The 20410-nt window shown below is 39.5% G+C and overlaps 2 protein-coding genes across 6 annotated transcripts in view; both read right to left on the bottom strand.

Moving 5' to 3' along the window:
- Positions 1–266: 266 nt before the first annotated feature.
- On the bottom strand, positions 267–13143 carry NRAS (NRAS proto-oncogene, GTPase). Of its 2 annotated transcripts, XM_003793841.3 has the most exons (7): positions 12424–13143; positions 11797–11924; positions 9555–9733; positions 5843–6002; positions 4777–4900; positions 3776–3817; positions 267–3676 (listed from the first exon to the last, which is right to left on the bottom strand). In XM_003793841.3, the coding sequence occupies exons 2-5, from the start codon at positions 11905–11907 to the stop codon at positions 4781–4783; spliced, it is 570 nt and encodes a 189-aa protein (XP_003793889.1). In that variant the 5' UTR covers positions 11908–11924; positions 12424–13143; the 3' UTR covers positions 267–3676; positions 3776–3817; positions 4777–4780. The 2 variants fall into 2 exon arrangements, with proteins under 2 accessions (XP_003793889.1, XP_023371233.1); XM_023515465.1 differs by lacking the exons at positions 4777–4900; positions 5843–6002 and having other exon boundaries at positions 12424–12546.
- CSDE1 (cold shock domain containing E1) overlaps positions 12682–20410 on the bottom strand; it is a 36950-nt gene continuing 29221 nt past the window's right edge. For 3 of the 4 annotated variants that reach the window (XM_003793836.2, XM_003793835.2, XM_023515464.1), the window contains 5 exons: positions 20049–20168; positions 16665–16843; positions 15619–15782; positions 14377–14509; positions 12682–14004 (listed from right to left, as the gene is read on the bottom strand). In XM_003793836.2, coding sequence (XP_003793884.1) covers positions 13957–14004; positions 14377–14509; positions 15619–15782; positions 16665–16843; positions 20049–20168 — 644 coding nt within the window. In that variant the 3' untranslated portion in view covers positions 12682–13956. Of the gene's footprint in view, positions 14005–14376; positions 14510–15614; positions 15783–16664; positions 16844–20048; positions 20169–20410 lie in introns of those variants that run through there. The other variant, XM_023515463.1, reaches the window with a different exon arrangement.

The following is a 20410-nucleotide window of genomic DNA, read 5'->3' as shown; positions in this document are numbered from 1 at the left end:
ATATTAAAAGGTTCTAGGGCCCCTAGACCCATCCTCTTCCAATTATACCAAGACCTCCAATGGTAGTTTTAAGTGCTTCATATTAATGTATGCAAATTTGACAAACTGCTATGAATCATCCCCAAGGTAATACTTTAAAGGAGACTTTGACACATTTCATAAAATGAGGAAACTTAAGATCTTCCGACACTGTCCAAACATCACACTCAAAAGTTTGAAATCACTATTAGTTTTCTATAAAAGGACTTCAGTGATAAAAAGAGTTGTGACTAAGCCAAGAACTTCCAGTTTTTATTTTTAAACATTATTTAACAAGAAAAACATTCAACCAAATTTTTAAAAATTAGGATGGATTAATTTACAATAAAATAACCAACTTACAGTATCAGCCCTTTCATTTAGGGCCAAGGAGGCCAATAGTTCCCATTTAAACAGCAGAATTGCACAATTGATATTTTAACCTATATTTGATGGCGCTGAAATACAAGTTATACAACTTCCACTGACACTCGCCCCTCCCCTCCCTCCAGAGAGAGTTAATACAATTGCATCTTAGGTCGGTACTCCGGTACTCAGGCTTTTAAAAGTCATTTTACATTTTGAAATATAATAACAACCACTCTGATAATGAGAATACTTTTAAAACAATTCTTATAGAAAACACACACCTTAAAATAATTTCGTGGCACATTAGACTGCTTAAAGAAACAGCAAAGATGAAAATAATGTACAAGAACTATAGTCCCTTGTTCAAAGAAACCATCCAAATAAAATATTTTCCCTAGTTAATTATCCTTGATTCTTATAATTTATTACAGAGATGAATTATAAGAAGCAGAATGCACCATTTTTTGGTTCTTGGTTGTAGCTGCCAGCTTGAGTTCATGACTGTAAATACAAAGCAAAATATGATTATGCCCACAAATTCTGGAATGGGGGAAAAAAACCAAAATATCTTTTGGAAGTGTTTCTCTAGCCTTGCTTTCAAGTCATGATAAAAAATTCACAGCAGTTTAAAGGATGATTAAAGACTAAACATGGGGCCCACTAAATAAACTGAGGTTAAATTTATTATATTCCTAAAGTAAAACCGTAAGTCTGATGCTGTATTACCAAGTAACATTCTGTAGTAAGCTGTTGGAGAAAGTAAGTACAGCACTTACCAGATTCATTTATACTAGTTCTGTCTTTAGACAGAATATCGTTATTTTCACACTCTTGAACGTGCAATGTTTAAAAACAACAACAAAGGTAGAGGAATATGTAATTTATGACAGCTGGCCAGGCACTTAACTTCGGGAAAGAAACTTTCAGATTTTGAGGTAAACTAGAATTATTTTCAGCAATCACAAACATATTCTAAAAGCCACATTTTATACCATGCTGAAGTTATTGAGCTTTTAACTGTAACTTTGTCACCTTATTGTGCCAAAACTCATACCTAAGTGTAACTTCTTAAGAAAGTGATTAAAAGAACATTTTCAAGTCTGAATTTTAGTCCCAGTTAGATACTTCTGTGCTTAGATCACACTTGAGAAAACTGTAAGGTATGTAACATACAAGGGCTATTGGCCGGAGAGCCCAAGATGAGTAACTATCTTTCTTGCTAATTTGACATTAAATTTAATAGACATTTTAGAAAAAGACTCACACTGCTAGTCACAGACACATGAAGAACATGTGAGGTGAGAAGCCTCCATCTAGCCTCAGGAAAAGTACAGAGCAATCATTGCTCCTAAAAAAGCAGAAACAAAGCAGCCGAGTTTCCATTCCCAGACCCAGACAGTGCGGCGAAAGCTCCCAGAATCACACTGAGGAGCACAACTCTCCGGGTTCACTGCACTCGGGGCACAGTATGTGTTTCTTTCCCTCTTCTGGATTCATTTCAAATTCTTAATAAATGAAAATTCATATTAGAAGATGGAAGACATACGTATTTACACATTAGAAGACCAAAACAGAAAGTGGCAATTTTGCAACTAGTCTTTTATCAGAGGTTATCCAAGTCTGTTTTGCATTAGAATTATCAGCAAATGGAAATGCTGAGCTTCTAAATCCTCATCACTATCAATTAATTCTATTTTCTATTCTTGTCACAAATAGCAATTTCAATCCAAAGGCTACTTCTTGCTTTGAACAAACTCATCCAGTTAGTTTAAAACCCTACAAAGAACATTATAACTAAAGCAAACTTAAAACATTTTTATCAAAAAAAAAAAATAAAACGAGAAAAAAAAATTGGCTTAATTTAGAGTTCCCATGTGGCTAACAAAAAGGATCTGAGCTGACCCTCCTTGGGATACCAAGTTTTTCCAGTCATGGTAAAGGGCTTGCGCTAACTGACTTCTTTCCTTAGAGCTAACAGCAAGCACCCAGCAAAGTTATTAGCTTGAGTTACTGGCGCAATGAGAAAACGTGGAAAAATTGCTCTTGCTGATGCTAACTGGCTTGTTCAAGTTTTGAAACTGTGACCCTGGTCCACCAGCACCATGCTTTACTCAACTGAAATAACCAAGCCCCTACTGCTGTGGGGTCAGAGGTTGAGCGTGGAGAAGAACGAACCGAAGGCAATAATCTACAGCACCGAGATACATAGTGCAGGGTGAAAATGCAATTTGTCTGTTCATATGCTGTATTTGAGGTTTGAAAATCATTCATCAGAGCTAATAATACCACACCAAATTTTTATAATATTTGAACTCCTACAAATGTAGAGCTTTCTATTATAACATAAATTTGAGTATGAATGAAAGTTTATCTAATGAACAAATTACCTATATTTTATAGGTAGTAACCTACAAAAAAGTGGAGATTAAGTAAACATTAAGCAAAATTATTCATGCTTTCATTCTTTCTGTTAGGAAAGTCCTCTCAGGTTTCTGGGAAACCAAATTCTACATAAACAGAAAGGCACCTGCTCTCACACAGGTGTGGCTCTCCCTCACAGGAGGGAGATCATAGGTGCATCTCAGACATTCTTTTTCGTGCAAAACAATTTTTGAGAAACCAATTCCACTAAAGTATTGTAAAGGAAGTCTTCAAACCCCTTCTAGGAAAAAGGCACTTTGTTGTGAAAGTTGGATTTAATTATATGGAAGTTGAGAAGACTAGGATGGACTCAAAAGTCAGTATTCACTTTTGTATTTATGAATACAGAGCAGATGCCAGTTTATAGAATATAGCTGATAACATTACAAACAAACCAAACAGCAACATTTACTATATTCTTGGCAAAACAGCGATTTATGACATTTCTCCAAACTAAGTTTGACAGTGAAATGAAACAAAAAATAAACAAACAAACAAACAATACAAACCCAGCAGTTGCTACTTTAGAGCTCAAGACACTGTTTTCAACAGAATTTCATGTGTATAGTTTTGGTTCTCTGTTTCAGAGCACAAATTGCTTTTCTGATAAAAAAATCTGGGGTAGTGGAGGTGTGTTTGTGTGTGTTAGGAGAACCAAGGGCAGAAAAATACCAGGAAGTAACAAGAGGGGCATTTCTCTGGTCAGACAACCAAGTGAGGAGGTAGTTGTTCTGAGAACGTCTTAACTAGAGAATATTGTACTGATCTACTGAGAGGTGGGGGCAGTAGCAGGGCTTCTTTGTAAGACTGAAGATAGCAACAGGAATACTTCTCCTCCAGGGAAGTCAGGACCAGGGTGTCAGTGCAACTGAAATAAAGATGGAATTTGTATAAGTGACATATACAGAGTATAAGGAAAACAAATTTAAGCTATTAACATGAATTATATGTTGACAACTTGTCCCACCTTGAAAGTGGCTCTTTTCTGATGACAGAACTTAAAAAGTATCTGTAAGAAAAGAACACACACTATGTCATTATCATTCAGCTTTGATGTATCAATTCTTCAAAATTCTGGTCAGTGCCAAAATCATGGCTTACATTCATCTCATAAATAGTGTCTTATAATTTCTAGTGTTATCAAAAATATAAAGAGTCTATAGAATAATGTGCATGGCATCAGCCTAGTTCACAGCAACCTCAAACTCCTGGGTTCAAGTGATCTTCCTGCCCCAGTCGCTGGGACTACAGGGACACACCACAACATCTAGGTAATTTTTCTATTTTTAGTAAAGATGGGATCTCACTCTTGCTCAGGCTAGTCTTGAACTCCTGAGCTCAAGCAATCCTCCTTATTAAAGGCATGAGCTACTGTGCCCTGCTTTAACGTTTTAAAAATAGTTTAGATGTGGGCGGTGCCTATGGCTCAAAGGAGTAGAGCGCCAGCCCCATATACTGGAGGTGGCGGGTTCAAACCTGGCCCCGGCCACAAATTAAAAAAAAGTTTAGATCTCAGTACTTTCTTTTTGGGGGAGACAGAGTCTCACTCTGTTGCCCCAGACTAATGTGTGCTATGGTGTCAGCCTAACTCACAGCAACCTCAAACTCCTGGGCTTAAGCAATCCTCCTGCCTTGGCTTCCTAAGTAGCCGGTACTTTTTTTTTTTACCCCATTTTTCGTAGAGGTGGTATCTTGCTTTTGCTCAGGCTGGTTTCAAACTCCTGAGCTCAAGCAATTTTACCACCTCGGTCTCCCAAGAGTGCTAGCATTACAGGCATGAGAGAGCCACTGTGCATGGCCTAGCTGTCAGTACTTTTAGAAAGGAAGCCATAAGGAAAATACACAGAAAAGCATATATAGAGACTATCAGTTAAATAACAACATACAGGCAATAACATTAACAATCCTCCAAATTGCCTGATATTGACTATTATGATTTATAATTATGTCAAAAAGCCACAGGCTCACCTTGTTACATCACCACACATGGCAACCCCATACAGCCTTGAGTCCCATCATCATTGCTATTGAGCTTTTTCATTCGGTACTGGCGTATTTCTCTTACCAGTGTGTAAAAGGCATCTTCGACACCCTATCAAAAATGGATGAAAGAACATGACAGAGACAGCACAACTGACATCCAAATGTACGTTTGCTCTCATTTATCTTCTTTTTTTTTGAGACAGAGTCCCACTATGTCACCCTCAGTAGAGTACCGTGGCGTCACAGCTCACAGCAACCTTAAACTCTTGGGTTTAAGTGATTCTCTTGCCTCAGCCTCCCAAGTAGCTGGGACTACAGGCACCCGGCACAACACCTGGCTATTTTTTTGTTGTAATTGTCATTGCTGTTTGTTAGGCCCAGGCTGGGTTTGAACACACCAGCTCTGGTATATGTGGCTGGCGCCCTAGCTGCTGAGCTACAGGTGCTGAGCCTCATATGTATTTCTTAATGTGGATTTAAAATTCCGATTACCACCTTAGTAGTGATAAAATAAGGCAACTTGGGAAAAGGACAGGCTGATATATAAATGGCACATTTTACATAAAAAACATCTAGGCTAAGACAAAAAGGGTAATGTGGGACATAGATACAGAATAGAACTACCAGATATAAAGAGTCTATTCAAGAGACTTAAGCCCTAAACAGCAGCTAGTGTTGATGGAGAAAGAACTAATGTTTATAAGTATCTTTAATCAAGGATTTCCACTAGAAATATTTGTGAATATTAACGTAGATGAAAAAAACACCATACTAGAAATTGTTTGTATTGGGTCTGAACTAAAGAAAAACGTCAGAACATTAAAAAATCTGTAACGGGCCAGCGCCTGTAGCTCAAGGAGTAGGGCGCTGGCCCCATATGCTAGAGGTAGCAGGTTCAAACCCAGCCCCAGGCAAAAACTGCAAAAAAAAAAAAAAAAAAAAAATCCCTAACAACAGAGAATATGGATCATACCTCTACCACAGTCAATCAATTAATTTACCTTCTCTGCTTAGACAAACCCTTGTGCAGATGCTGAAAGCCCTACTGTACCTGTCTGGTCTTGGCTGAGGTTTCAATAAATGGAATCCCGTAACTCTTGGCCAGTTCGTGGGCTTGCTTTGTGTCAACTGTCCTTGTTGGCAAATCACACTTGTTTCCTACCAGCACCATAGGTACATCATCTGAATCTTTTACTCGCTTAATTTGCTCCCTAAAAAAGGGAATATATTATCAGAATATAAGTAAAACAAGCTTTTAGGAAGGAAAAAATAGCGAGGGTAAAAAAGAGGCTGGAAAATTTATATAGCCCTATTAGCTTCTAGTATAGAGTTTCACTTTTTCCCTGGCACTTCTAGAAGACCTCATAATAATGAGACTGGTGGAGACCTATGGCAGCTGGCAGCCACAGGGAAGCCCGAAGTACCACTTCATCTACGTGTATGGAAGTGAATGAGTATTTTATCCTCACCCATGTCCTAATTAGGTGCCTGAATTCTCAAAAGAGTTTGGCTCTGGATTTAACTGGTAACTAGAAATCACTCTTTAGATTAAGGTTTGAAGTATAAGAAGTAAAACTCACTGCCTCTAAATAACTTTTTGAGGTTCCCTTGGAGGTGACAATTTTTAATGGAAGACAGTCTGTCACTTTTCTTTTCTTTCTTTCTTTTTTGGAGACAGAGTCTTACTTTGTTGCCCTCAGTAGAGTGCTGTAGTGTCACAGCTCACAGCCACCTCAAACTCTTGGCCTTAAACGATTCTCTTGCCTCAGACTCCTTAGTAACTGGGACTATAGGCATTGCCACAACGTCTGGCTATTTTTTGGGGGGGAGTGGGGGGTCTCGCTCTGGCTTAGGCTGGTATTGAACCTATGAGCTCAGGCAATCCACCCACCTTGGCTTCCTAGAGTGCTGGGATTACAGGCGTAAGCCACCGTGCCTGGCCCCAGTCTATCACTTTTCAAGATGGGTGGTACTCAAACGTTTTCTTTAAACAAAACTCGAAGCCCAAGATATAAAATGTAAAACACCAGAAATGTTCTCAGTAAGGAAGTGTGAAGGATGTGGGACTCCAACCGGAAACAGGTTGTGAGTGCTCCCACTTCGATGACACGCAGGACACACCACACAGCACAGCTGGGAGGCTCCTGCTCTAGCTTCTTTTTTCCCAACACTGTCCAACAGAACTTTCTGCCATGCTGGAAATGGTCTGTATCTGTTGCCACTCATCACATGGAGCTATTAAGCACTTGAAAAGTCAATCACTAATGTGGCCAAATGATTTTAAAATTTTATTTAATTTAAATGCAAATAATTATATACGGTTGTGACTACCATACTGTACAACACTGCTCTAAGCTCTACGGTTGGATTTCTAGAGTCATACAGCTGAACTGTGTTCCATGGGCTATGTGCACAGCTTGTGCTTTGGTGTGATGGCAAAAGCTTATGTTACGGGATAATGAGATAGCCTAAAGCACCTGCACCACATCATCAGTAGGTTACTACTGTTCTCTGAACACTCCTTGAGGATCCATGAGAAAATGTCTTTCTAGTAGCAGTATAATCCCGCTTCTTCTGAGCAACTGATTTGCTGGCAGCTTACAGACGCTGAATCTTGCAGTTAGCTATTTCCCTTTTCACAACAGCTGCCAAATTTATTGTAGTCTACCTTTAGAAGGTCACTGGAGCTTTATGCACACAATTACAGAGTAACTGTTTAACTCCTTACCTTTATTTTCTCTTTGCCTCACTTCTTAGGTCTATTTTTCTTTTTTCCTGACACAGAGCCTCAGGCTATCACCCTGGGTAGAGTGCCATGGCATCACAGCTCACAGCAACCTCCAACTCCTGGGCTTAAGCGAGTCTCCTGCCTTCTTCTTCCTTAAGTCTATTTTTCATTAAATTTATCGTATTATATAATATAGACTTTTATAAGATATTTTAAATTCTCTTTGGCTCGGTGCCTTATAAGTAAGAAGAAGAATGACTTCTAGAAATTCATTAAATATTTATTAGATGCTTGCCAAGTGTTGGGTATTTTATTAAGTACTGTTATTATTTTTAGAGAGATGATTGTAAATAGAGTAGGTTTAAGAGAAACACTCCACTCTCAGTTTGCTTCTGAGAGCAGGTGTCTTCACATTGTAGGAAAATAAGCCAGGACTCAAGGTAGCAGACAATACATTTAAATAGCACTTACTTTATGTCAGGACCTATTCTAAGTAATTTACATGCTAACTTGTTTAATCTTCAAAACAACTCTGAGGTAGGGACTATTATCTCCATATTACAGATAAGTAAACTGAGACATAGAAATTTAGTAGTCTGCTCCAAAGTTACATAGCTAATAAATGATGGGACCAAGTTTCAACACAAGCAGAGTCCATATTCTTAACTATTATCTTATTCTGCTTAAAGAACAATGAACTAAGAAAAAGGAACCCTAGAATTTTGATCTTGGCTAACAATCAATGATACCAAAACCTAACAGACCACCTTCTGAACTCTATTTCTGATTCTGTAAAATAATGTTGTATTAGGTTTTTTTTTTTTTTGAGACAGAGTTTTACTATGTTGCCCTCAGTAGAGTGCGGTAGGATCACAGCTCACAACAACCTTGCCCTCAGTAGAGTGCGGTAGGATCACAGCTCACAACAACCTCAAAAACTCTTGGGCTTAAGCAATTCTCCTGCTTCAGCCTCCCAAGTAGCTGGGACTACAGGTGCCCACCAAAATGCCCGGCTATTTTTGTTGTTGTATTGTCATTGTTGTTCGGCAGGCCCAGGCCGGGCTTGAACCAGTCAACTTTGGTGTATGTGGCTGGCACCGTAAGCACTGTACTATGGGCACAGAGCCTATATTAGATTTTTGAAACTTTGAAACTTTGAATCTTTGAAACCTTATGGTTCTACAGAGAAAATCCATCTTTATATTCCTTAGCCTTGCTTTCATCTTTTATCTACTCCCCATTGTTTTTTCCTTATCATCTTTTCTGCATGTATTACTGAAGGATGTTTCCTTCTTTTTTTTGATGCAGTTGTCATTGTTATTTAGCTGGCCCAGCCGGGTTTGAACCTGACAGTCTTGGTGTACGGGGCTAGTGCCTTAATCACCTTGAATCACTGTGTTACGGGAGTTGCTTAAAGGTATTTTCCTCTCTAAAATTCTTTTGTGATCCAGAACAATGCCTCTAGGTTTTTTTGTTTGTTTTTTTTTAAAGAGCCTTATAAGGTCTCACTGGGTCACCTAAGCTAAAATGCAGCGGTATGACCACAGTTCACTGCAGCCTTGAACTCCTGGGCTCAAACAATCTTCCCACCTCAAACTCCCACTTATCTTGGGACTATAGGCCTACAGGTGCATACCATTATACTCAGCTCATTTTATTATTTTTTTCGAGATAGGGCTCACTCACTAGGTTGTGTACACTGGTCTAGAACTCCTGGCCTCAAACGATCGTCCTGCCTCATCCTCCTGAGTTACTGGAAAAACAGGGGTGAGCCACTGCACTTGGCTTCAACATCTATTACCATTCCTGATAGCAAGCTTCATTTTATATACTATCAAGCATTATAATGACAATGTAATATAAGATAAATTCTAGTTCTGTAATTACCCTAGGTTATCAATGTCAAATAAACTAGAACCAACTCCTTCTATAATAAGAAAGGTGTATCATCCTGAGTATGCTATCCTTATTTCCCCACAAAGCTATAGAACACACTTGAAGATCATCCTTCCAGAAAAAATAATGCTCCTAGTACCTGTAGAGGTTAATATCTGCAAATGACTTGCTATTATTGATGGCAAATACACAGAGGAAGCCTTCGCCTGTCCTCATGTATTGGTCTCTCATGGCACTGTACTCCTCTTGTCCAGCTGTATCCAGTATGTCCAACAGACAGGTTTCACCATCTATAACCACCTGTTTTCGGTAAGAATCCTGGGGATGCAGAGGGTCCGGGGGGGGGGGGGTCAGGAAGGGAAGGAGATTCAATTTTTATTAATAACCACAGGGAATACAATGCCATTGACAATGTTAAATAACCTCCTAGCTATTCAAGCCCATTTCTATCTGGTGTGTCCCTGAAGCTGTTAATACACTATAATCACAAAGAGAATTAATGTTAATGTCACCCTAACCAAAAAAAAAAAAAAAAATCCCATATGTCTGCAGAAAAGAAAATGTGGACTCTGTCCCTGGAAAAGATGAACAAAAATATGGTAATTCAAATGAAGCTCTACTGCAGTCAGGAGACTACAGATTAAGCTCACAGTGTATTTTCTAAACTATGAATTAGACTGTTTTGTTTGTGCCATTTTACTTTAAAAAGTAATTATAATTATGCCTAGCCTTTGATACAGCCTCATTTATGTTCATGACTAAAAGTACAAATACTTTTTGTTTCAGGAAAGGTTATAACACCAAAATTTTTATTATCATGACTGATTATATCTTTGAGAAATACTCCTGAATCAAATTCTTTTTTTTTTTTTTTTTTGAGACAGAGCCTCAAGCTGTCACCCTGGCATCACAGCTCACAGCAAACCTCCAACTCCTGGGCTCAAGATATTCTCCTGCCTCTGCCTCCCAAGTAGCTAGGACGACAGGCGCCCGCTTATTTTTTGGTTGCAGCCGCCATTGTTGTTTGTCGGGCCTGGTGTATGTGGCTGGCGCCTTAGCCACTTGAGCCACAGGTGCCAAGCCTGAATCAAATTCTTAAAGGTAGAGTTATAATTAATGCCTAGAAAGACACATATAGATCATATAAAAAATACTTCCAATTTGCTTTTAAAGCATCAATTTAACTTTTACTTGAATAATGTCTCATACTCTGGAGAACTCTCTAGAGTATTACAAATGCTCCACGTGGTTATCTGGGTTTATTTATTTCCCCACAAAGCTACAGAACACACTTGAAGATCATCCTTCCAGAAAAAATAATGCTCCTAGTACTTGTAGAGGTTAATATCTGCAAATGACTTGCATGAGTATATCCAAATGTAAAAAGTACTGAACTGTAGACATAAGATTTATGTACTTCATTTATGTAAATTACTCATCAACAACTAAAACTCTGAAAATATTAATTATTTATTTAAGTGTAAAAAATGTAATATAAAAATGTTAAAGCTGTTAAACCTAAAATATTTTGCCAAGGATTAGAACCAATTTGAATAGCAGTTATTATGAGTTAGTTTTCATTAAATACTCAGTGGCCAGGTGGTAGGGAAGTCAGGGTGTGGATTAAAGTAATCTCCAGAGTTAAGACATTTAAATTGAACAAAATTACAAAACCTCTTATTTAAAGGTCTTTAGATGCCACATACTTAAGACAAGCTGTAACATGAACTTCCACAATAACTAGGGAATCCTTAAGTACTAAACTCAGTACTTTACCATTCACAAATAATTTAAACATGGTATTTAATTTTTCACAACATCCCTGTGTGGTAGGTGGAACAAGTTTACGGTAATTTAATACTTGAAGAAAATGAGGCTTCTAGATTAAATAATTTGTTGAAACTACATAATTAAATAAGGTGCAAACAAGGGACCAAAATAAGGACCAGAATCCTAGACAATGACTCAAAATTTCAAGCTGCTTTCTACCTAAATAATGAAAACTGAAGAACACCCACATCTCTGAATCCTTTATCTCCAACCTATCATCTCCCACACCATCTGTCTCTTTACTATGGCCTATTTCTCATTTAACAGAGCAGTCATACGTGAAGAAATTCATTCATATATTAACGAGCTCAACAATGAGTTTGCAGTAGTTTCTGGAACTGTTAAAAATTGTAAACTATTTAGAAAATCTTCAGCAGCTAATAAAAATGAACTGTTCTGTAGAAATACTGAAGGTTTTACTGAGTGCAATATCTCAAGTAACTTTTTTACTTTCTCTCCTCGTATTCCTGAAAACTAGTTAGAGGACATGGGAAAAGGCAAACCGAAAGTGAGAACTAGGATCAGGTCAGCATAAGACCACCGAGCCTCACCTCTATGGTGGGATCATATTCATCTACAAAGTGGTTCTGGATTAACTGGATTGTCAGTGCGCTTTTCCCAACACCACCTGCTCCAACCACCACCAGTTTGTACTCAGTCATTTCACACCAGCAAGAACCTGTGGGAAAGCAGCAATTAGGGTTATAATCGGCGAGCCAAATCCACAGTACTTCAAAGCTTTCTATAATCAATAGTAACTAAAACCAGAGTTCAAACTGGTCGGCTCCAAACACGTGACCCTCCACTTGGTTCATAAATGATTCAGGATCACAAAAAACACTTGCAGGTTTGTGAGGTCCACAGATTTCTGGAGTAGTCTTCTAGCAACCCCCACCCTTGTCTATTTTTCAATGCTACTTGGGCTCCGCCCTCCGCCTAAGGTAAAGGAAACCCCCTTCCCACTAGTCCGGTTAAGTCTTCTCGGCTCTAGGGGGCAGCCTCCAGGCCGCGACCCCTCCCCATTGCCTTCTGTCTGCCAAGATCTCCCTTGCAGGGCTCCAAACGAAGGACCCCCGCCCAAGGCCTTTGTCTCCACCTCGTAGATTCCGCTCGATTCCCGGCATCAAGGAGACGCCTGTACGTCCAAAAGCCGAACGCTACGCACGCCAGAACCTCACCTCCAGCTCCCTTGCCTCCGCTTCAGACGGATTTAAAACCACAACCGGGAAAAATGTTGGAGACCCCGGAACCGCCATGAACAGCCCCCACCAGGGAGCGGCACTTCCGGCCCCACCCGCTACGCAATCAGTCGGCGCCCCAGGCGACCGAGTCCCCGCCCCGGCCACGTGGGCCCCAGACCTAGAAGTCACGCGTTAGGCCGCACCCAGACCCGCCCCTCCCACACGGGACGTTTCAATAATGAAGGCGCTAGGTGCTAGTGTCTCAAAAATCAGTAAAACTTTATTCGCTTCCATTCTTTCGCCATTAACAGAAAACTGGAGAAAGCAAAAATGTTTTGTGTTTACAAAGATAAACGGCCTCTTTACCCAGAGATCAAAACCTCAAACGACAAGGAGGAAGATAAAAGCGCCCTCCCCCCACATCCCCTGAGCTGACCCATGTCATCTTAGACAAAGCCTTCATTCAGTCCACTGGCCAGGGACCCTATATATGGCCAATTCAAGATGAGGGCCAAGAAATCAGACCCATCCGTTCCCGTGATATAAAGTCGAACAAAAGCTACACCAAGGGTCAAGTGTCTGTATTTTACAGGACACAGGAACCAGGCGGCTACTTACAAAAAAAACAAGATTCATTTCAGGCACAACTTTTTTATTTTTTTTTTGTTTTGTTTTGTTTTTAAATCAGTAAAAGAAACTGGGTCCTAGAAGCTGCAGTGATCTAAGCAGCAGCAAGTTTGTGCATTCATTTTTTTTGTTTTTGTTTAAATACCTTTAATTGTCACACTGCTGGCAAACCTCATTTGCATGAAATTCTGCACCATACATACTAATTGTAGTAAAGTTAACCCCCATCCCAGGAAAAAAAAAAAAAAAAAAAACACTACTCTGGAAGATAATTTTCACTGAAATCTAACCAAACTTTGTTAAGTGGATTGTGACAAGATTATAAATGATATGAAAAATAACATTTTAACATTTGGCCACCAACTTTAAGAAAATGGTTTGCCTATACAAATTTTTGTAATTTTTAAAAGGTAATATATTCTACCCTCATATGGTCCTCAGAATTAAAGCATAATGAACAGGAAAGAAAAGGAAAAGAATGCAACTGAGTGCTAAGGCAGAACATCTTGCCAGAATTAATGAAGGTAGAGTATATGCTAAATATCAAGTGCAGAATTTCATAGGGCCAACAAGATAACAGTCTATATTTTCACTTACACAGGCGAAGTGGATTTTGCAATTACCAGTTGCGTTAAATGCACCAAATAAAGCTCCTAAAATTGATACTATAAGGCGCCACCTTAAGTTTTCCAGGCTGCAACTGTGCATAATTTTAAAATGGTTTTCTTAAATTTATTTATTTTTTTAAACATAACACGAGGAAGGTGTTAAAACTGGTGTAATAGCTCAATAGAATAAGTATTCCAGATTTTGGGAGGGATGAAGAGGGAGATATTCAGAACCCTTCACCAGAATCCCCCCAACTTGATCATAGTGGATTAATGATGTGCTTTGTGGATGTGGTTAGTCAATGACACCAGCTTGACGGATCTTTCTTTCTGCACCAAATCCCTGTGAAGAGATGAAATTGAAGTTACTGACTTAGTACGTGAAAATCTCGGAACACTTACCCATTCCAAAATGAATTACAGAAGCATTGTTTTAAAATGACCTTAAGCACTACCAGTTCTTTCCTAGAGGAGGAAATCTATAGTAAGCCCTCCTGACTCATTGCCTAAGCTTTGTACAAAGTAACAGGAAAAGCAAGAAATGCGCTGGTTTTTGTAAACAACCGTTATGTTATGGTTTGATAAATGCTAACCAGTTACAACCAATACTGAAATTCCTTGCTCATCAAGCTCTTTAACCTATGTTGAAGAAGGATTTCAAATTTTACGTTGGTCTATCAGTTGGCTTCCCCCCAGTCCTTGTATGGCTTCATACCATTGAGTTATCTGGTCCCCTTGGCTGACGAAGAACCATTAGGCGAGGAGCACTGGCATCATCCAGGGTAATGTTCTTCAAGCGATTGACCAACCTATCAGGTCTAGGAGCTGCAACAGCTTTGGGGCCTTCACTGTAATGAAGTCAAGAAGTGAGAAGCACCAACACTTGTTGGGAAGAAAGCAAGCACATGCAAAGGAGTGTTTCTACCTAACTCCTCAAATGACTCACTTTTAATGAGGGGAACTTGGGTCAACTAGGGAGCTAGAAAGACAAGACAGGCAAGTTTGTTTATATAATTTCCCCAACTCCAAGTTAACAACTGTGTAGGAACTGGAAGAAACATCTGGGTGAGGGTCAACCCCAGACTTGTCTGCAACCAGGGAAACCAGCTCCACAGATGCATATTAACAGGCAGCAGATGTGAAAAACCTTAGAAAAGTGAAATATGAAGAAAACAGTTCCAGAGATTTTCAGTTCCTCTCACACTGAGATTAAAACAACAACAACAACAACAAAGTTGTTGGTCCAATCCAGTTGTGTGGCAAACAAAGCGTCAGGATAGCTAAGCTATAAAAATTAGAGTTTTAAGCAGCATATAATCTAAAATGGCCTAATGGAAGAAAAGGAACTAAGCAGAATTCTTTAAAAACAGGGATTGGCTCGGCACATTTAGCTCAGTGGTTAGGACACTGGCCACATATGCCAGGGCCGGCAGGTTTGAACCCAGCCTGGGCCTGCTAAACAATAACTACAATAAAAAATTAGCTGGGTGTTGTGGTGGGTGTCTGTAATCTAAGCTATCTGGGAGGCTGAGAGGACAAGAGAATCACTTAAGCCCAAGAGTTTGAGGTTGTTGCAAGCTATGACACCACAACACTCTACCAAGGGGGACATAGTAAGACTTTGTCTCTGTCTCAAAAAAACAAAAACAAGAAAAAAAAAAAAACCAAAGACTACTTTAATCTATTGTTATATTTAAGATCTAGCGCATGTAGTGCTAGCACAGCATGAACACAGTTCCCTATTGTTTAACTTGGCCAAGTTTATGAGAATAAAGGGTAGATAATAACAAGAAGAGGTAAAGAAGATTGTACTTGAAACGGGAAAGTGACAGAAGTGGGGAAAAAAACTAGATATGGAAAAGTAAAGAAATGTGATAGAGCAAGGACTACCAGAAGTTAAAAACAGTCCAGGTGAGTGGTTAAAGAGCACCTCAAAAAAACAAACAAACTCACTCACCAGACTCGCCAAACATTACAGGCGCTGCACTTGCCAGTGCGCTGATTAAGAATCACTGAGAACTCCACCTCATCTCCTGCCTGTAGCTCAATGCCATCCTGAACTTCTTTCACATGGAAAAAGAGCTTCTTGCTATCTCCTACTTCATAGTTAATGAAGCCAAACTGGAAAAGAAAATAAGTTTGCTAAAGAGAGGGCAAGCCACAGAGGAGGAAAAACACCACACTCTGAATGAAGGACAATGCCTGAGACTAACTAAAAGGAGAATTTAGAAAACATGGTAGTGATGTCAATGGTCCAATTTAGCTGTGTGGCAAAATGTGTTGAGATAAGAAACATATCTTTGAAATCACCACCATTTGATGCATCACAAGCTTGACTCAAAGGTTGCCTTGTTTGTTCATATTATGAAATAATGTTTTTTGAATTAAGCAAAATCATGGAGCTGTTACTTGAAAATTTATGTTTTTGATCCCTTCTAAAATTATTAAGCTAGGTTATGGTATTATAGTCTGCAGAAGAAATTCTGAGTAAAGGTATAAAACAACTTTTTAGTTCTATTCTGGAAATCTCCCAAATTTATTTTCCCCCATTATGTAACATGTATGTGCTAGTATAGTCATTTTTTCCTTCTTATGTAGAAAAGGAAAGGGGGTAAAGTAGAAATAAAAACCAAATGAATGGCTCGGCGCCTGTGGCTCAAGTGGCTAAGGTGCTAGCCACATACACCTGAGGTGGTGGGTTTGAATCCAGCCTGGGCCGCCAAACGATGGCTGCAACCAAAAAAAATAGCCAGGCATTGTGGCGGGCACCTGTGGTCCCAGCTACTTGGGAGGCCGAGGCAGGAGACTCGCTTGAGCCCAAGAGTTGGAGGTTGCTGTGAGCTGTGATGCTACAGCACCCTACCCAGGGGGGTAGCTTGAGGCTCTGTCTCAAAGAAACAAAAAAAACCCAAATGAATGTTGATGGTTCTATTGTCCCTTAGCACAACAATTTTAAGGTATAGTTTACCAAATCATAAAAAGATCAAATTTAGATGCACTTACCTGATCTTTCACACACTCCACTGTGGCCCTACGTAGGGGTGTGATGTTGTAAGCCATAGTCTGTGCATTTTGGCCCAGGACACACAACTGGAACTTGACACTCTCCCCTTTCTGCAGGCAATCCCCTTTGTTGGCCATCCCAACTATGCCAAATGGATAGACCTCACCTTTCATATCCCCTATGAAAGAGAAACAGATACAAAGTCTTAAAAGCTAGTATTTCATGCTGGTCTTCTGCTAATGATCCCAAGTTTATGAATACACCTGCTAAAAACATGTTGACTAAAAAATGTATTTTTCAACCTGAGAGATTTCACTTTAAAAGCATAAATGAAGGCCAGGTGTGGTGGCTCACGGCTGTAATCCTAGCACTTGGGAGGCTGAGGTGGGTGGACTGCCTGAGCTCACAGGTTCAAGACCAGCCTGAGCCAGAACGAGACCCTGTCTCTAAAAAATACCAGGGCGTTGTGGCGGGTGCCTATTGTCCCAGCTACATGGGAGGCTGAGGCAAGTGGATCACTTGAACCCAAGAGTTGAGGTTGCTGTGAGCTAAGACACAACAGTACTCAACCAAGGGTGACCAAGTGAGACTCATTTCAAAAAAAAAAAGCATAAATGAAATCCTAAATGTTAATTTAAATACTACCAAGCCAAAAAAAAAAAAAATACTAGCAGGCAGGGAAACAAATTGAGAACTTGATAGTTCATTACTACCTTATTAGCTAATGAAAAATTTAAAGCTGAATTTATAAATTTTAAAAACAATGCTATCAGTTGTAATCTCATTATCTAACTTTTAAATTAAATGCTATGAGCTGCTAATATTATCCATGTGACGATCTTCTTCCGAAGTTTACAATATGAGCCAATCAGCCATCAATATTTATGTTGGGCAATAAACAACTAGCTAAGCACAGTCAAAAAGAATGTAGATAAATCTGACATCTTTGTTCTGATTCTGGCTCCCTCAATCTAGCAGGGTTTCTCCTGGATCAGGACCCCCCACAACCCATCCTGTCTCTGTCACAACTACTCAACTCTGCCATTGTAGTGAGAAAGCAACCAAAGACAAATATGTAAATAAATGGCTGTGGCTAGGGTTTTTTTTTTTTTTTTGTGAGACAGAGTCTTATTTTGTCACCCTTGGTAGAGTGCCATACTATCATAGCTCACAGCAACCTCAAACTCTTGGGCTCAAGTGACCCCCTTGTCTCAGCCTCCAGAGTAGCTAGGACTACAGGTGCCTGCCATAATGCCAGGCTATTTTTAGAGACTGGGTCTCAATTTTACTCAGGCTGGTCTCAAACTCCAAGCTCAGGCAATCCACCTGCCTTGGTCTCCTAGAGTGCTAGGATTATAGGCGTGAGCCACCTTGCCTGGCCATCCTGGCTGTGTTAAGAAAGTTTTATTTACAGAAACAGGCCACCATGTTTGCTGAGCTCTGCCATAAGTAAAAAACTGCCTGGAGGACACTGAGGACAACAGATAAAAAACGGGCCAAAGAGTTCAACTGCCTTACTTATCAATTCAGTATCCAGGTGAATCCACTGAAACAACAAAGGTAAAAAAAATTAGAAAAATGTCACGCAGGAGGTGGAAACTTTAGAATTGGAAACACTTAACCATCCCCCTGATGTTTATAGAGTAAGTGAAGATTTTCAAAAAATGCAGGAACTGGCTTGGCGCCTATGGCTCAAGCCACACACACCTGAGCTGCTGGGTTCGAATCCAGCCTGGGCCCACCAAACGACAACAGCTGCAACCAAAAAAAAAAAAAAAGCCGGGCATTGTGGCGGGAGCAGTAGTCCTAGCTACTTGGGAGGCAGAGGCAGAATCACTTGAGCCCACGAGTTGGAGGTTGTTGTGAGCTGTGATGCCACAGCACTCTACCCAGGGCAACAGCTTGAGGCTGTCTCAAAAAAAAAAAAAAAAAGCAGGAACCAAAACTTTTAGGAGATAATCCCAACAGATCAAGTCATACAGAATGGCTCTAAGACTGTTAGCTGGTCTGACCCTGTGGCATTAACAATAACTGCCATTTATTAAAGACTTATACCAATCCACACTTTATAGAACCTTCTAAGATTGAAGTTAACATTTTAAAGATGAAGAAATTGAGCTAGCAAAGACTTAAGTAATTTGCTAAGATTACACAACTAGAGTGGTATCCAGCTCCAAAGTCTTATATTGAGTTACAATTGTGTTTCTAAATAAAAGAACTAGTTCTGGCTGGGCACTTGTGGTCCCAGCTACTTGGGAGACTGAGGCAGAAGACTCGCTTGAGCCCAGGAGTTGGAGGTTACTATGGCTGTGATGCCATGGCACTCTACCCAGGTGGACAGCTTGTCTCAAAAAAAAAAAAAAAAAAAAAAAAAAGAACTAGTTCTTGCCACCAAATGGGAAAATGTGATCTGTCTAGGGATCACTCTAGGGATGCCTGAAGTTTCTTTTTCAACAAAGTCCTTGTTTTCAACTATATCCTACAGCCAGTATTAGTGGACCAGAGGGTGGGGGGTGCAAAAGGAAGTAGAATCAGCATACTTGAGTAAATGGGATAGGCAACTGGATATTACCTCATGAGTTAAAGTTAGTAGCCCATACCCTGGTGACCTTTTTAGGGAGTGACATCATCTTGGCATTAGTTTAACAGACTGATTTGCTGTAAAGTCAATTCATTTAGAGATGGAGCCAAGCCATCAACTTTAGCTGAAATATTTAAACCCTTTCATCTATTACTGCGTTAGGTAATTCTGCTAGCCTAACCTCCAGAGTCCCTCTTATTTCTACTGCAAACTTATTTTATACAGACAGATAACAGAAAGTTGGTCTTTTTGATGGTGACTGTTGTAGGAAATGATGGCACTGACACTGTAAATTCTTAAAGATAGGGGGGAAAAAAAAGAAGTAAAAAATACAGGGAGTCTTGGCCTGGAGATGGGAAGTAGGACTCCCTAATAGTTAGGGACTATTAGGACTCTAATTAAAAGAAACAAAGTAATAAGCAAAAAGATTTATAAGATTAAATGGTTACTGATATACTGTAATCACTGGTTTCCTTTACCAGTAATTAGAGGAAAAAGTGAAAGCTTGATTATCACACTCAACATTAAATGCTTTATTTTAGTATGTGATTTGTTCTCTAGCTCAATATAACTCAGTTGCTCATGTATCAGTCATATGCTTACATAGCAGTTTTTGGTTTACAATTTAAACCCAAGCTGACCCCATTTCTAAAGGGTACAAAAATAAAAACTAAGCAGAGGAAAAGTTACTTTTCCTTAGTTTTTAAGAAACCTGAAAACTGTAGTGAATACTGTATTTTACAACCTCGAAAGTTCTCATCTGAAGGTATGACAAATTTCAAACAACATGGGATGATCTTACCCTCCTCCACAATCTCAATCATTCCTTGGTACTCTGTCTGTGTTGGATCAACACTCCTCAGGGGACGAATGACTTTGCCAGAGTAGATGGTGGGATCAGCTTCCTCAGTAATACCATTCACTACAAAACAAACAGGTATACTTCTCACTCCATAGTTTTGTTCACACATGGTGGGCTGGTTGCCTGCTAGCCTGAAATTAGGTAGGTAACTTAAAGCCAAGTTCTATTTCTAGAACCGTCATTTGACCTCAAAGACTTCTGGTATCCTAAAAGTTGCCACACATGGGGAAAATGGAAAATTGTAGCCAAAGATTCTTTAGTTATAAAATACTCAGTACAGATTTTTTTTTTTTTTTTTTTTT

This window comes from Otolemur garnettii, unplaced genomic scaffold, assembly GCF_000181295.1.
Source record: "Otolemur garnettii isolate 467f Iridium unplaced genomic scaffold, OtoGar3 scaffold00073, whole genome shotgun sequence".
Taxonomy (NCBI): Eukaryota; Metazoa; Chordata; class Mammalia; order Primates; family Galagidae; genus Otolemur; species Otolemur garnettii.
The sequence above is the reverse complement of the archived record's forward strand: the minus strand, read 5'-3'. Positions and strand labels throughout refer to the sequence as shown.

What these genes read in the sequence shown, in the direction of transcription:
- NRAS (XM_003793841.3), bottom strand. Translation starts at nt 11,907, where the DNA reads ATGACTGAGTACAAACTGGTGGTGGTTGGAGCAGGTGGTGTTGGGAAA. An exon ending in AATATGATCCCACCATAGAG is followed by an intron (nt 9,734 to 11,796) that starts GTGAGGCTCGGT and finishes CTGCATCCCCAG; the next exon opens with GATTCTTACCGAAAACAGGT. An exon ending in CCTCAGCCAAGACCAGACAG is followed by an intron (nt 4,901 to 5,842) that starts GTACAGTAGGGC and finishes CATTTTTGATAG; the next exon opens with GGTGTCGAAGATGCCTTTTA.